General features: G+C 38.0%; 1 protein-coding gene across 14 annotated transcripts in view; it reads right to left on the minus strand.

The window, feature by feature from the left end:
• Nucleotides 1-754: 754 nt before the first annotated feature.
• CCDC158 (coiled-coil domain containing 158) overlaps nt 755-13,469 on the minus strand; it is an 86,379-nt gene continuing 73,664 nt past the window's right edge. For 6 of the 14 annotated variants that reach the window (XM_026509925.4, XM_044388157.3, XM_026509923.4 and 3 more), the window contains 5 exons: nt 11,550-11,609; nt 7,797-7,864; nt 5,334-5,492; nt 3,523-3,622; nt 755-1,001 (listed from right to left, as the gene is read on the minus strand). In XM_026509925.4, coding sequence (XP_026365710.1) covers nt 881-1,001; nt 3,523-3,622; nt 5,334-5,492; nt 7,797-7,864; nt 11,550-11,609 — 508 coding nt within the window. In that variant the 3' untranslated portion in view covers nt 755-880. Of the gene's footprint in view, nt 1,002-2,233; nt 3,631-5,333; nt 5,493-7,796; nt 7,865-11,549; nt 11,610-13,469 lie in introns of those variants that run through there. The other 8 variants (XM_057309820.1, XM_057309819.1, XM_026509922.4 and 5 more) reach the window with 3 other exon arrangements.

A 13,469-nucleotide genomic window follows, 5' to 3' on the forward strand; every position in this document is an offset into this window, starting at 1 on the left:
TGGTTGTTCCTGAGCTGTTTCCTTGGAAATAAATTGGTTATAGTAAGTAAAGCACTTTCCTGAGTTCTGTGATCTGTTCTAGCAAATTAGTGAAATTGAGGAGGGGTTGTGGGGAGCTCCAATTTATAGCCAGTTAGAAGGACAAGTGGCCCAGGATGGGCAATTGCATCTGAAGTGGGGGGCAGGCTTGTGGGACTGAACTCTTAAACCTGGACAATCTGATGATAACGCCATGTAGTTAGTGTTAGAATTAAATGGACTCCTAGGACACCTAGCTGGTGTCCACAGAGAATTGGTTATTGGTGTTAGAAAACATTCCACAAACAAACCCCCTGAATCTAAGAAAATCTAATCAAGGCAGACTGAATCCATTCAAACCAGAAGTTACCCATTGGCTGAAGAACGCATTTCCCCCTTTCTTTGTAATTATTAATATGTAAAAGAGAAGCCTTTCCAAAAGTTTTGATTGGGGCCCCAATGTTCTGTTATCTGATGACATTCATTGATAAAGACGGAACAGTGAGTTCAGGGTCACAAAAGGAATCCGTTAGTACGCTGGAGTCTGTCCTTTTGTTCTGGGCATTATACCACATACTATACTTGCATGTGAAGTTTTTTTTAAAGCCAAAAAGAATAAGTATTGCCTAAGCACCGGTAACGATAATAAAAACACATAATTATTCCAGCACATTAGTCTTAGCCCCAATACCTTATAAGGTATGCATTTCTTACGTGTAGCTAGAACGGTTTAAAGTTTTACTGTGACAGCATTCAAGAATAGTTTATTTCAAAATAGAGTTTACAGGACAGGGTATTTTTATTAAATTTTCACATAAAAAGAAAAAAGTACACAGGGCACTAATTAAAAGCAACACCACAATTAATTGGGCCTCATCCCTCTGTAAAGAAGAGGCAAGCAATGTATCATTTTAGTAACATTTTTTCCTGGTCTTTCACTTTCTGTATCCTCTTTTCTTGATTTCTGATCATTGAAGACATTGCTGAAAATGTTGATAAAACAAAGTTAGATTAGCAACGGCTCCTCTGGCTTTAAATTCTATAGTGTGCTTCTTAAAGGTCAGTTTGCTGCCATAGAATAGATACATTCTGAGCTCAGGAAGGTCTTAAACATTTTAAAGTAGCATATTTTTGAAAAGACTGATGTTAAAGAGCTAAGGGTGAATCTTCACTCTTGCAGTTGTTTTGGACGAGCATAACTGTCAGAGAAGTAGTGCGTGCTAACTGTAAATGACTGGAGCCCCTCAGAAGGGCGCAAAGAGGGATGAAGGTGAAGGTCAGTATTTGTCTCTGCCCTTCCACCTGCTGAACTCCCCTCAGAGGTCATCACGGAAAAGAGTGCTGCATGCACGCGCACACACACACTTTGCTTTACACAGATGGAAATATGTGGTGTACGTTGTTCTGTGGCTCGCTTTATTCACTTAAACAAATGTCAACACGTTTCCAGTTCAGCTCATGTTTTGTTACGGCTGCACAGTAGTCCACGATATGGATGTACCAACAGGTTAGTAAAGGACATTTTAAAAAGTTGATTTCTCGTGCTTGACTATGGAATGAGTAAGTCATGGGGACGACAGGTACAGCACAGGGACTATAGTCAATGGTATTCTAATCGCGTTGTGTGGTGGGTGACAGGTGGCAGTAACACTTGTGGTGAGCACAGCATGAAGTATAGAGAAGCTGAATCACTATGTTGTACACCCGAAACTAACGTAACATCGTCAACTACACTTCAGGAGAAAAAGTTGCTTTCTCAGTGCAGAGGATCACAGGGGAAGGGAGGGAAAACGGAATGTGAAGTCATCAGAGAGGGAGAAAAACCACGAGAGACTCTTAACTCAAGGAAACAAACTGAGGGTTGCTGGAGGGAAGGTCGGTGGGGGGATGGGGTAACCGGGTGATGTGATGAGTACTGGCTGTTATAGGTAACTGATGGATGGTTGAACACTACATCTGAAACTAATGATGTACTTACTATATGTTGCTAATTGGATTTAAATGAAAAAGTTGCTTTCTTATTTTCACTTATAAACAATGCTATTTGTCAGCAGGCTTTTGTGTGTTTGTATAATTTTTTCTTGAATTAATTGCTATAAGTAGAGTTTCTGGGCCAAAGCATTATGTACAATTTAAATTTTGATAAATGCTCCCAAAATTCTCTCCAAAATATCTGTTCCATAATTTCCAAGAGACATTCCATCCAGACAATGCATCAAATAAAAAGGTCTTTTTATTTTTTAAACAGATACAACATGTCTCCCATTTGGATTATTACAATATTACACTGAGTATATACTCAGAAATGAAGTAAAAATGTGAATAAAAATGGAGCCAATAAGATAAAGCATCCGTTAAAAAAAATCACAATAAACTTAAAATCAAATGTTTTTCTTGATGTATATACACAGGGATCTGGGATTATCAGAAGGGGTTTGGACTTTTCCCTAATAACAATTTGGTATAGTCTTCGCATATTAAAAAAAATGTGGTCTTTGGAATTGGCAACTGCAGAGATCAAGCCCCAGGTCTACTACTCTTGTGTGACTTAGAACTTACCGACTGCTTGTGATGTGACCTTCAGTTTCCTCTTTTTCAAATGACCTGATATTAGTACCCACCTCCCAGTGTTGTTGGGGGGCTCACATAAAGAAAACGTAAGTCAAGCACAGAGTCCAGGGCCTGGCACATAGCTGGTCAATGCTCAATAAATACGAGATAGCCACCGTTACTATTAAAAGGTTAAATTTACTTGAGAAGGAACTGTTCTTAGAAAAGTATTTATTATCTTTCATCTAGCAACTTATATTCCCTAGAGATGGGAAGATGGGCTAAGAATAACAAGCATACTCCAAAATTATTTCTGACAAAGGCTCCTGGATTCATGAATTTATACCAGAAAAGCATAAAACATGATAGCCCTCCCAAATCCATGGAACATATCCATAATCTCCCAGATCCGTGGGAACACCCACCTAGAACTCACGCCCCAAAAGTTGCCTCCCATGTGCAGAGTACGACACTTTCTCAAATAGCTTTAGTACATTTAAAAGTAGTTTCTGTTTTTATTTAGTGATTCACTGGGTGGCACAGTCTCTTCTAGCCTATGCTACTTTAAATCCTGTGTAAGGTGAACTAAGGTTATTTTGTCTACTAGCTATCAACTGCAATCTTATCTTGGCTACCGTCATACAGATGCTTGCGTACAGACCTCCCAGGGACAGGAAAGATAGCGTGTGGGACTACAGTGTGTCCTACTGAGGGATGGTCAGCAGTGTTCTCATCCCTATTAGACGACAGAGTAGTGCGGGGCTTTGGGGGCCTGCCCGGGGCCACACAAAGAATTCAGGGGTTAGTCATGGCTAAGACCTTCATATTCTGCCTAAGGGTTCTGAATTGCTTATTCCATACCGTCTCCAGCGGGTCTATAGATAGGAACTTAACCTGAAGGGAAGGTGAGTGTTCTTTTGAGCAAGGAAGCGCTCTCTGAAATGTACACAGTACCTTGGTTCTTCATCTGTAAATCTTCTACCAGAGTTTGCAAGCTTTCCAGTCTGTTCTGAAGCTTCCTGCATGTTTTTCCTGTTGTTTCTATTGGCTGAGACTGTGAAGCTATTAGAAAATTGCTTAGATGTGATAGTAAAAGTCTATTTGGTATTTTAGAAATCTTCCAATTACAGGTTAAACAACCTTTCCTTTAAAATAATGGAAACTTTAAAACACTATTTAAAAATAAAAAAGTGTTTTATCTAAATACTGCAATACTAGCTTATTTGACTGTTTCCAACCAATGTGATTATTATTTAACTACATAGTATTAAATGGGATGAGTGAGAGGAATACTTTAAATTTAATGATACATTCTGCATTATAAATGACAGCTTTTCACACCAAACCTGAGTAGCTCTGTTAACTTAGGGTTTGGAAGAGCAAGATTTAATACTGACACTGGCAACAATTTTGAATGTGCATGAGACCAAGTGCCCATGTTAGTGGCTGTGCTCTGAGTGAGATCAGTGTTATATGGTGGGAGGGGGGTGCAGATGCTGACATGGCCACAGTGAGCCTAGAATGAATGCAGTGGTGGCAGGTGAAGGGGGCTAGAAGCATGTCAGCTAAACTCTAATAAGTGTGCTAAGTTTTGCCAATCTCTAAAAAGATTGATTGGCAATCTTCAAGTTTAAATTTGATCTTAGCCCCTGACTTGCTGTATAATCTTGAAAATATTTTTTGGTGGTTCATTTTCCGATCAAAAAAACACCCTTTTCCGTACAGATATTAGTATTAAAGGCAAATCATCTAAGAATTATTTTAGTTCAAGAGGATGAAAAACAGTTACTCAGAGAGATAACTTTCACATAAATAATATATGGTGTGTGATGAATATCTGACAACAGAAAAAAATGCCACGCTCATATGTGATCACAAATTCACCATGAGGTGACCAGAAGCCTTGTTCCACTCCTGCAAGAGTCACTGCTCTAATAGTTAAAGACTTTGCTGCTCTATAAAGTTTTTAAAAATACGAAAGGATAACTTAGAAATGTAAGAGAGGAAGGAGGACAAAATGCAGAAAAAAGATGGTAAAAAAGAAAGTGTATTAAAATCTGTGATTAGGTTGTGATTTTCATATTTGGGGGGAATCTAGAAACGTATGAGGCAGAGAATTTCTAAAGACTAAGAACTGACTGACCAGTAATGCCACAATTGGCCTAGTTTATCCCTTGTCAGAGGGAATGATGCCAGACAGCACTGGGGTTGTCTGCGTTGCTGTCATATATGGTAAAAACATATCAAGTTCAATTCGACATGTACATACATGTATCTAATGTCCACTTATTTGTCATGCACTTACATCTAAATTAAACCATTTTTTTATCTGTCTTAGCAAATAATAAATGAACTTAAAATTTAAAAAATGAGAACATTTTGACAAGTTTGTATGATAGATACTTGCACTTACAAAGGTGGAGACTGAAGAGAGCCATGGTTTTAGAGAATGTAAGTAAGAAAAATCACAGCATTTAAAAAAAAGATCTTATAGTAAAATAGGGGGAAAAGTTCATTACTCATGTCAGAGAAAGAAAGTATTCACATATGATATTATTTATTAAGGAGAGAGAGAGTGTGTGTGTGTGCGTGTGCACACGCGTGCATGCACAATAGTTATTTTATTTAGATAAGACTCACTAAAGCTACACAGCATCATAAGAACACCATGTAAAATCTTATTAATTCTGATTATGGAAAAGAACGTTCAATTCAACAGAGTAGGAAATCAATTATTCTCATCAGTGATACCAGATCATTCTTACCTTTAACAGAATCAGGTGAATGAACAGGTTTGGTGGATCTATATTGTGATGTGGAACCTACGGAATCTTCCACCGAACTAGTTAGGAGTGAGTGAACTGGAGACTTCTTAGGAGAAGAATGGAATGAACGAGAAGCTGAATTTTTCACAGATGGACTTGCTAAAATTTGGCAAGAACAAAAGTAAGAGGACAGAATTAATTGAAAATAGTATATTCACCTCTAAAAAAGTCAAACTTTCATGAGAAAATGTTCTTAGTGATGGGGGTGAGGGGATGTTCTGATAAATACCCAAGGCTTTGGGCTAGACCTGCAAAGGAATAAGACCTGCCCTTGGGGATCCTGAGGTCCAGCTTCAAATTATCTTAATTCCTGATTGGAATAAATTGATCTGGGATTATGGTGTTCTTAGCTGTCTACCAGAAACAAATATGAATGCTATCTGGAAGAGGGTAACCTCATTCCAGGCTTCAAACTATTTGCATAATTTTTCAAATATATCTATTATACAATAAGAATAACCAGGCACAGAAGGGGACAAAATGACATGGCAGAAAACCAAGAGAAAAAATACAGATCATAGATACAAATAATAGATATAGACCCACAAGGTCTGGATAATGGAGGCCCAGAAAACCACGGAGTTAAGCAGCATTATTCCAAACGCCAAACAGGCTCTTCTTACATAAAGAAAACCATACCTGGACATATCAATAAAAACTGCTAAAAAAAAAAATCCTCCAAAAACAAACCAAAGACAAAAACAATCCTAAAGCTGCCAAAAGGGCAAAAAAGACAGATTACATTTAAATGAGTAACAACTGAACTTAGAGCTGACTTCATAGTAGAAACAATGGAAGCCAGAAAACAATGGAATATTTTCAAAGTGAAGAAAAAAGGTCAACCTGAAATTCTATACTCAACAAAAATATTCTCCAAAAGTGAGGATGAAATAAAGACAACTGCAGAAAAACAGAAACCGAGAGAATATATCACCAGCAGACTTCCATTTAAGGAAAAATTACAGGCATTAAGAGTAAAATGATACCAGCTAAAAACTGTAAATATGTGAGTATATCTAAATGGATATTAACTGTACAAAACAATGCAAATAATCCACTGCGGTATCACCTTTATAAACAAAATACATATGTGACAACAATTGTATGTAATTGGAAAGGATAGTGAATGGAGTTAACATGCTCCAAAGTACTCCCAAGGCAGGCAAAAAAGTACAAGCACTCATTTATCTTAATCTAATAAGGCAAGGATATATCTTGTATTCTCTTGGGTAATTATTAAAATAACAGTAAAAACATGTAAGTGAAGTAAACCTGAAAACATTAACTTCAAATAAATCTCTTTTTCTTTGAAATATTAGTTTTAAAAGATTTCTCACAAGTTAAAGTTTATTTAAAAATTAAGAATTTGCATTTATTTTATTTAAAACTATTGTTCTGATTTTAGATATAGATTGATAATTTTCTATAAAAACAAGAAAACCCGGAAACTTATCTTTCTCCTATCTCTTTCACCTCACACTTCAGTTTTCCCTATTTACATTATTACTGTCCAGATTTATAGTTAAACTTCTGTTGAATAACTATCCTTTTCAGTTTCATTCTTTTCCATTCATTTTATTCTCTTCTATAGGAAGACGAATCATCCCTTCCAAATCCAATGTAGTCTCTGTAATTATTTTTCATCTTTCTTTTTGCGTAATTTTCTCTAGGAGGGCCATCAAGTCTGTGTGATTTCAGTCATGCCTATCCTATTTATATTTTCCCCAGGGCTTTCCCCTGTAATGTTTCATTTTTCTCTTCCATTTCTCATCTGTTATGCCATTTCACTTTTCAACAGATTCTGTTATCTTTCAATTTCTTCCTGACCTCCTTATTTTACAGACAGGATTATACGTCTTTGGAAATGATAAAGACAACCATCTGTCTCCATCCTTCTTTTCCTTTTCATCCATTCAGTATTTATTGAGCACCCACCCTGCGCCTGAGATGGAGCAGGAAACCAAACAATTGAAGACACTTGCCCTGGTGCAGCTTTTGTCTAGCAGGTGACATAGTCATCTTCATGAACATACGTTAGTCAGTTACGCATTAAAAAATACTAAGTGTGATTTAAAAAAAGAAAAAGGGTGACTGGGAGTATGGCAGAGTTACAATTTTTACAGAAGGTGGGAAGAGTAGTCTCACTGGGTAAGCGACGTCTGAGCGATGGCTTTAATGGAGCTGAGGGATTACAACACGCAAGGAACAGCGGTGTAAAGGCCTGAGGATAGAAGCCGCCTGGCATGTTCAAGGAACAGTTCAAGGGAGGACGCGGCAGAGTGGATGAAGCGGGTGGGGAGGAAATGAGGCTACTGTAATACCTGCCTTCTACTCTCACGAAAATGGGGAGCCACTGTGGCGTTTTAGGTAGGCCCAGTTTCTGCGCTTTCATTGACGACTCACCTGTGGATGGGAACGTAAAGCAGCTAGACGGATCTTCCAAGTCTCCTGTGTGTAATGTGACGGGCTCTCTGGAAGCATAAGGATGGTCATGCACACATTCCATTCCACAAACACAGTGCTAAGACTTATGCACAGAAGCAAGCTAATGCACACAAAAGTGATAACTTAAAATATAAACGAAAGATGGCAGTTACGATCCTAAATTGCAGAAGTCCTAAAATACCCTAAGAGGGAGAGCCAAAGTTGCATTATCTTTATGCATTTAGAACCTATGAACACTTTGCAGAATAGCAATGTAGTAATATTGGTTATAAGATTCATTCTTTGTAATAATAGCGATAAAACCCAAATATTTCTCTTAGGGATTCTAAGAGACACAATCTTAGAAACCTATTTTAAAATGAAAAAAAAAAACCCAAAAACCAAAGACAAAAAAAGGAACCTCTCCTGGCAATAGTAGTATCACTTTACAAAACTATCAGACTTACTTAAATCAACAAGTTGAAATAAACCACACTGCTCTCTGTGGTTTGGGTAACGGTATGAAAATATGCTGGCAGTAGTTCCCTTGAAGGGGGTTTGTGATGTCAACATTGTTTTCATTATAATACTAAGATATTATCTGCTTTTTAATTTTCAGTCTCTCACAAGTGTACAGTGGAGTTTCCCAGAGGCTCCACGATATCTGATGTCATAACAGATTAAATGCAGATGCAGATATGAGAATCCAGCTGTCTTTTATTAAGCCACACATTAAATTATAAAACGATGCTTTCTCAACAATTTTTTGTTTGAAAAAGTTACTTTTTATAATAAAATGCCATTATGTTAACATGTAATACACTTAGTTATTTCTAAATGTATATCAAAATGTTTTGTTTTTAAAATGCTTAATACGAAAACTTATTTTCCAATACTTAGAATAGCAATAGAAATGACCTATACAAACAAAAGTTCTTAGGAATCTTCAATATCTGTGACTGCAAAGGGGGCCTGAGACGAGAAAGTGTGAGAACAGCTCTATTAGGAGAAAAGCCCCGGAAAGGCAGGCCGTGGCTGTATTACGGACGCCTTAATTCTCAGGGCAGTTCGTTTCTGCTGCAGTAGGCAGTGGGGTACCTTTGAAGGTTTTGGGGTGGGAAACAGACATAATCTGAGGTGTGCTTTAGGCAGATATCCAGAAGTGTATCCAGAAGTGACTAGAACACGCAAGAGACTGGAGATTTAAAAAGATCCACACTAAACACTGGCAGGACCACCACAATAGCCTAATGAGAAAGGGAACGAGGCCTAAAGCAGGGTGGTTGGCTGGATTATGGCTGCCATGTGTATCTGCTCTGAATACCAAGAACCTACAAGTGTCACCTTACACGGCAACAGAGACTTTGCAGATGTGACGAAAGCAAGGGTCTTGAGATGGGGAGATTATCCTGGCTTATCCAGGAGGTTATCCCAAGTGTATATAAGAGGGAGGCAGGGGGAGATTTCATTCGGAAGAGAAAAGACAATGTGGTGTGTCAGCAGACAGAAAGAGTGGAAGATGCTATGCTATGCTGCTGTGTGAAGACGAAGGGAGATGCCATGAGCCCGAGTGCAAGGAATGAAACTCTAGAAGCTGGAAAAAGGTCAGGAAATGGATTAACCCCAAGAGCTTTTGGAGGGAGTGTGGCCCTGCCAACATCGTGACTTCGCCCACTGGAACTGACTGAGGACTTTGGGCCTCCTTGGAAATGTAAGAGACATACATTTGTGTAGATAATTTTGTTACGGCAGCCACAGGGAATTAATACAGCAGTCTGAGAGGATGTACAAAGAAGAAAATGGATTTGAGAACTGCTTTGGAGTCGAAATTAATAAGATTTCATGACTAGAGAAACAAGACAAAGGAGAAAGAAGAATCAAAGATAATGTTAGGGTTTAAGCAGAGGTGCTCTGGAAAGCAGGGTGCCATTTACAGAAACGGAAGATGAAATGGGATTGTTTTGTGGCATGATGGCTTTGTTTCGTTTTGGTCATTATGATCTTCAGGTCATTATGTTTCGGCTCCTGAAATACGCATATGGAGATGTGTAAAAGGGAGCTAGATGTCTCGAAGCCTTTACTGGAAACCTCCCTTAGGGCAAAATGTTGCTCGTTTAGTTATAATAACATAACAAAATAAGAAAAGTCAACTCTCCACAAAACTTCTGAGAGATGTGGCTCTCAGAGTAATTCAAGCACAAGTCCACATACAGAGGTGCTTATGTCTTTAATTTTTTATTCTGTTCCAGGAATATGGACTATACTGATTTAACTTAAAAGGTTGCAGAAGTTTCTAAATGAAGAAACGTTGCTGTAAGATGTTGAGTAAAGCAAAGATGCTGCAATGACAGTGAAATGTTGTAGTAAAACAGCAACTGTGGTATTCGTTCTCATTCTTTCATGCGTGAGTTTTTAAAATGGCCAATTTGCCGCAGTACAGAGCGTTCAAATGCATCTTTAATTTTCTAGTATGTTTCATACTTTTCAGAGATTCTATAAAATATCTAAAAACCTCTTCTTCGTGGGGCACCTGGGTAGCTCAGTTGGTTAAGCGTCTGACTCTTCGTTTGGGCTCAGGTCAAGATCTCAGAGTCATGAGATCGACTCCCTTGTCAGGATCCACGCTCAGCAGGGAGTCTGCTTCAGATTGTCTCTCCCTCCTCATCACCCCACTCCCATGCATGTGTTCTCTCCTTAAATAAATAAAATCTTAAAAAGAAAGAAAGAAAGAACGAAAGAAAGAAAGAAAGCCTCTTCTTCCCGTTTGAACACAAGAAGGGACCAGGTCCAGCTTTTCCTCCCCAATCTTTCTCTTCACAAGCACATCATTGCTGAAGGAAACAGATTTTTCGGGTCATAGAAAAACTACAGCAGAGCTTTACATATCTTAGGGGAGTAGCCCCTCTGTGCCCCATGCCTAGGATTGGGCTCTTCCCCAGGGAGCTCGGTCCACGTACAGAGTGGTGGTCACGCACCTGAGCTCAGGGGCCAGCAAGACCCGAGTTCAAATCTGACTCTGCTGCTGACAAGCTGTATGACTCTGGCAAGCTGCGTAAGCAATCTGAGTCTTCATTTCTAACCCATATATGGACACAATAATGCCTAAGTCAAAGATTAAGTTAGATAAACTAAATGAAACAAGTCTAAAGCACCCAGAAAATAAAAAAATAAAAATATGCAGTACATAGCTGTAGATATTATAATAGGTTCTATGTAGTGTCACACACCTAGGTGAGGAGAAAATCAAAACTCATTTAAGAGAAAGATATACTAAGAAAGATTCAAGCTCATTGTATATATTGATCAAGCAGTGGAGACAGTTAAGAAAATATTTATAATACTGTCTTAATTCATTCACTAAACAAACGTTTACTGAACGACTACTCTGTCAGGCAGCGTGGCTGGTGCTGAAGATACAGCAATGAAAGCCTCCGCCTAACTGATTTAAACAGAATTCACTTTCATATTCTTAGGATATAAGAAAGGCTCCGATCTCTCTATTTTTTTTAGGTGGTGAAAATAGAAAAGATAAAAGTAAGGTTTTTTTCCAGGCAGTCAGTCAATAAACAGATGTTAAAACTGTAAGCCCATGTCTGTCTTGCCCACTGTCACACTCTATGGACCCCGCGTGGAGTGTGGCACATCACGGGCAGCGAACAATTGGTTGAATTAGTGAGTAAATAGTAGAAATGGGAACCTGTACAGCCAGGGACGGGTAAGATCATTTCTTACCTGCTCAGAGTGTCACTGGATTTGCTACCTTCAGTGGAGTCCCTTAAGGAGTTGTTGCTTCTGTTGGCAGAAGGGTGGGAGAAATGAAGAGTACACAGTGTTATTTTCACTTAATGATAAAACAACATTGTTCCTCTGAACGTCGCTTTTTCACCAACGCTCGTTCAAAGAGTGAGACTGGGGCACTGGCTCTTCCAGGTGGAGAAACAATGTGAAGAAAAGCTTGATGACAAAAGGGATGAACTCCTTTTGGGAAGGAGGAGTATGGAGTAGTCTGTTTTGGTTAGAGCACACTATGGGAGGAAAGCAGGCTGGGGACAAGTTAGGGAGCACCTTCAGCGTCAGACTGAGGGCCCAGGTCACTGTTGAGGGGTTATGTATTTCATTTCTTTATGCTCTTTCTAGGATTTAATTTAAAAATTTAGCTCTTCAATAACTGAGGAGAATAGGATTGTTCTCTGTGGGGTTCTTATAATCCTGTATTGAGGTTGTTAGACTTTCCTTCTGGACTACCTTCCTCTCAAAAGTTAGGTAAGCCTTTGTAAATGGGTATAAAATGTAGAAAAAGTCTTCCATTTTTGGTACGGCATACCATGTAAATATCTTCCTATGGGTAAATAGCAGCAAAATTTAAAATAAGCCAAAAAAATTCTTGTTGATTTCTAGAAAATACATTACACTGAAATCTGCTTTAGTTTTAGTTAATGTAACAGCTTTCCTTCAATGCCCAAATGCCCATCGAGTCCCAGGTAAACTGTCCAGACTTCCCAAATTGCCTGGAAACATAAAAAATTCTTGGACAATTAATTAGATCAGAATCTCAGATTCTTCTTACCTATAGCATATCTCTACTCTCAGGCTTGATTCAGTAATGCAACCTCTTACTCTATCATCTCTGTATAGATAAATATAACTCTCAGTTAATTATACAAAGAACAATTTCCAGATTCCATGTATTTTTAGAATAATCAATTGCTCTTCAAAGCACAATAGTAGATTTTAGGCCTCCAAGCCAATTTTGCAAAAGGCTGACCCAGGAATTCATCAACCCAGAAATGCTTTTATAGACTCTTAAAAGCTTTAAGCTGAGTTTAGGCTTTGGTGACAAGGTCATTTGTAGGATTACAGCAAATTAACATACATTCTTTAAAGGCAGGGATCAAATATATTCATGTTCAATACAGTCCAATATAATTTAAGCCCACAATTAGTGGCTAAAGTGATGGAAATCATCTGATGAGAGAAATCACAGTAATCTTTGTGGTATGATCAGTGCTGGGAACCAGGGGCTCTAACTTTCACTTTTGGTTTTGTCTCTTTGCTTCATAGGAGAAGGCAATTCAATCTATGCCTAAATTTACTCACCTGTCAAGTGAGCTTAATAATAAATACTGCCCTGGCTTAGAAGGTATATTATTGAGTTCCCCCCAAAATGAAAGTGCTTTGCACATGTATGTATTCCTCAGTAGAGTGGCCAATGGAATGTTTCCGACATGTGATTCAGAGAATGCAATGTTATGCTACGTAACTGGGCTGCTCTTACTGTTTTACATTACTATTAATATTATTAATAAATATTAAATAAATCCAGCTAATATTTAGCCACTTCAGGTTAACATATACTAATTGAACATCTTAAGAAACTGGAGATTGTTTATATATAAGTATTATTCCAGAGAATATTACTTTTAGATATTTGTCATATAACCAGAAAATGAATATTACAACAGGTTGTTGTAATACTAACAGGTAGGATACAATTAGTATTATAATACAAAAATATAGTGTATACTGTACTAAAATAAAATGTTTCAGGTTAATCTAATAATAACACACAATACAATTTTAAAGCAGTATTTGAAAAGAATATGAGACTCTCATTGATTTCTGCAGGTATATACAGACAGGCAAGGGCTGGTG

Source organism: Ursus arctos, unplaced genomic scaffold (genome assembly GCF_023065955.2).
Source record: "Ursus arctos isolate Adak ecotype North America unplaced genomic scaffold, UrsArc2.0 scaffold_9, whole genome shotgun sequence".
NCBI classification, from domain to species: Eukaryota; Metazoa; Chordata; class Mammalia; order Carnivora; family Ursidae; genus Ursus; species Ursus arctos.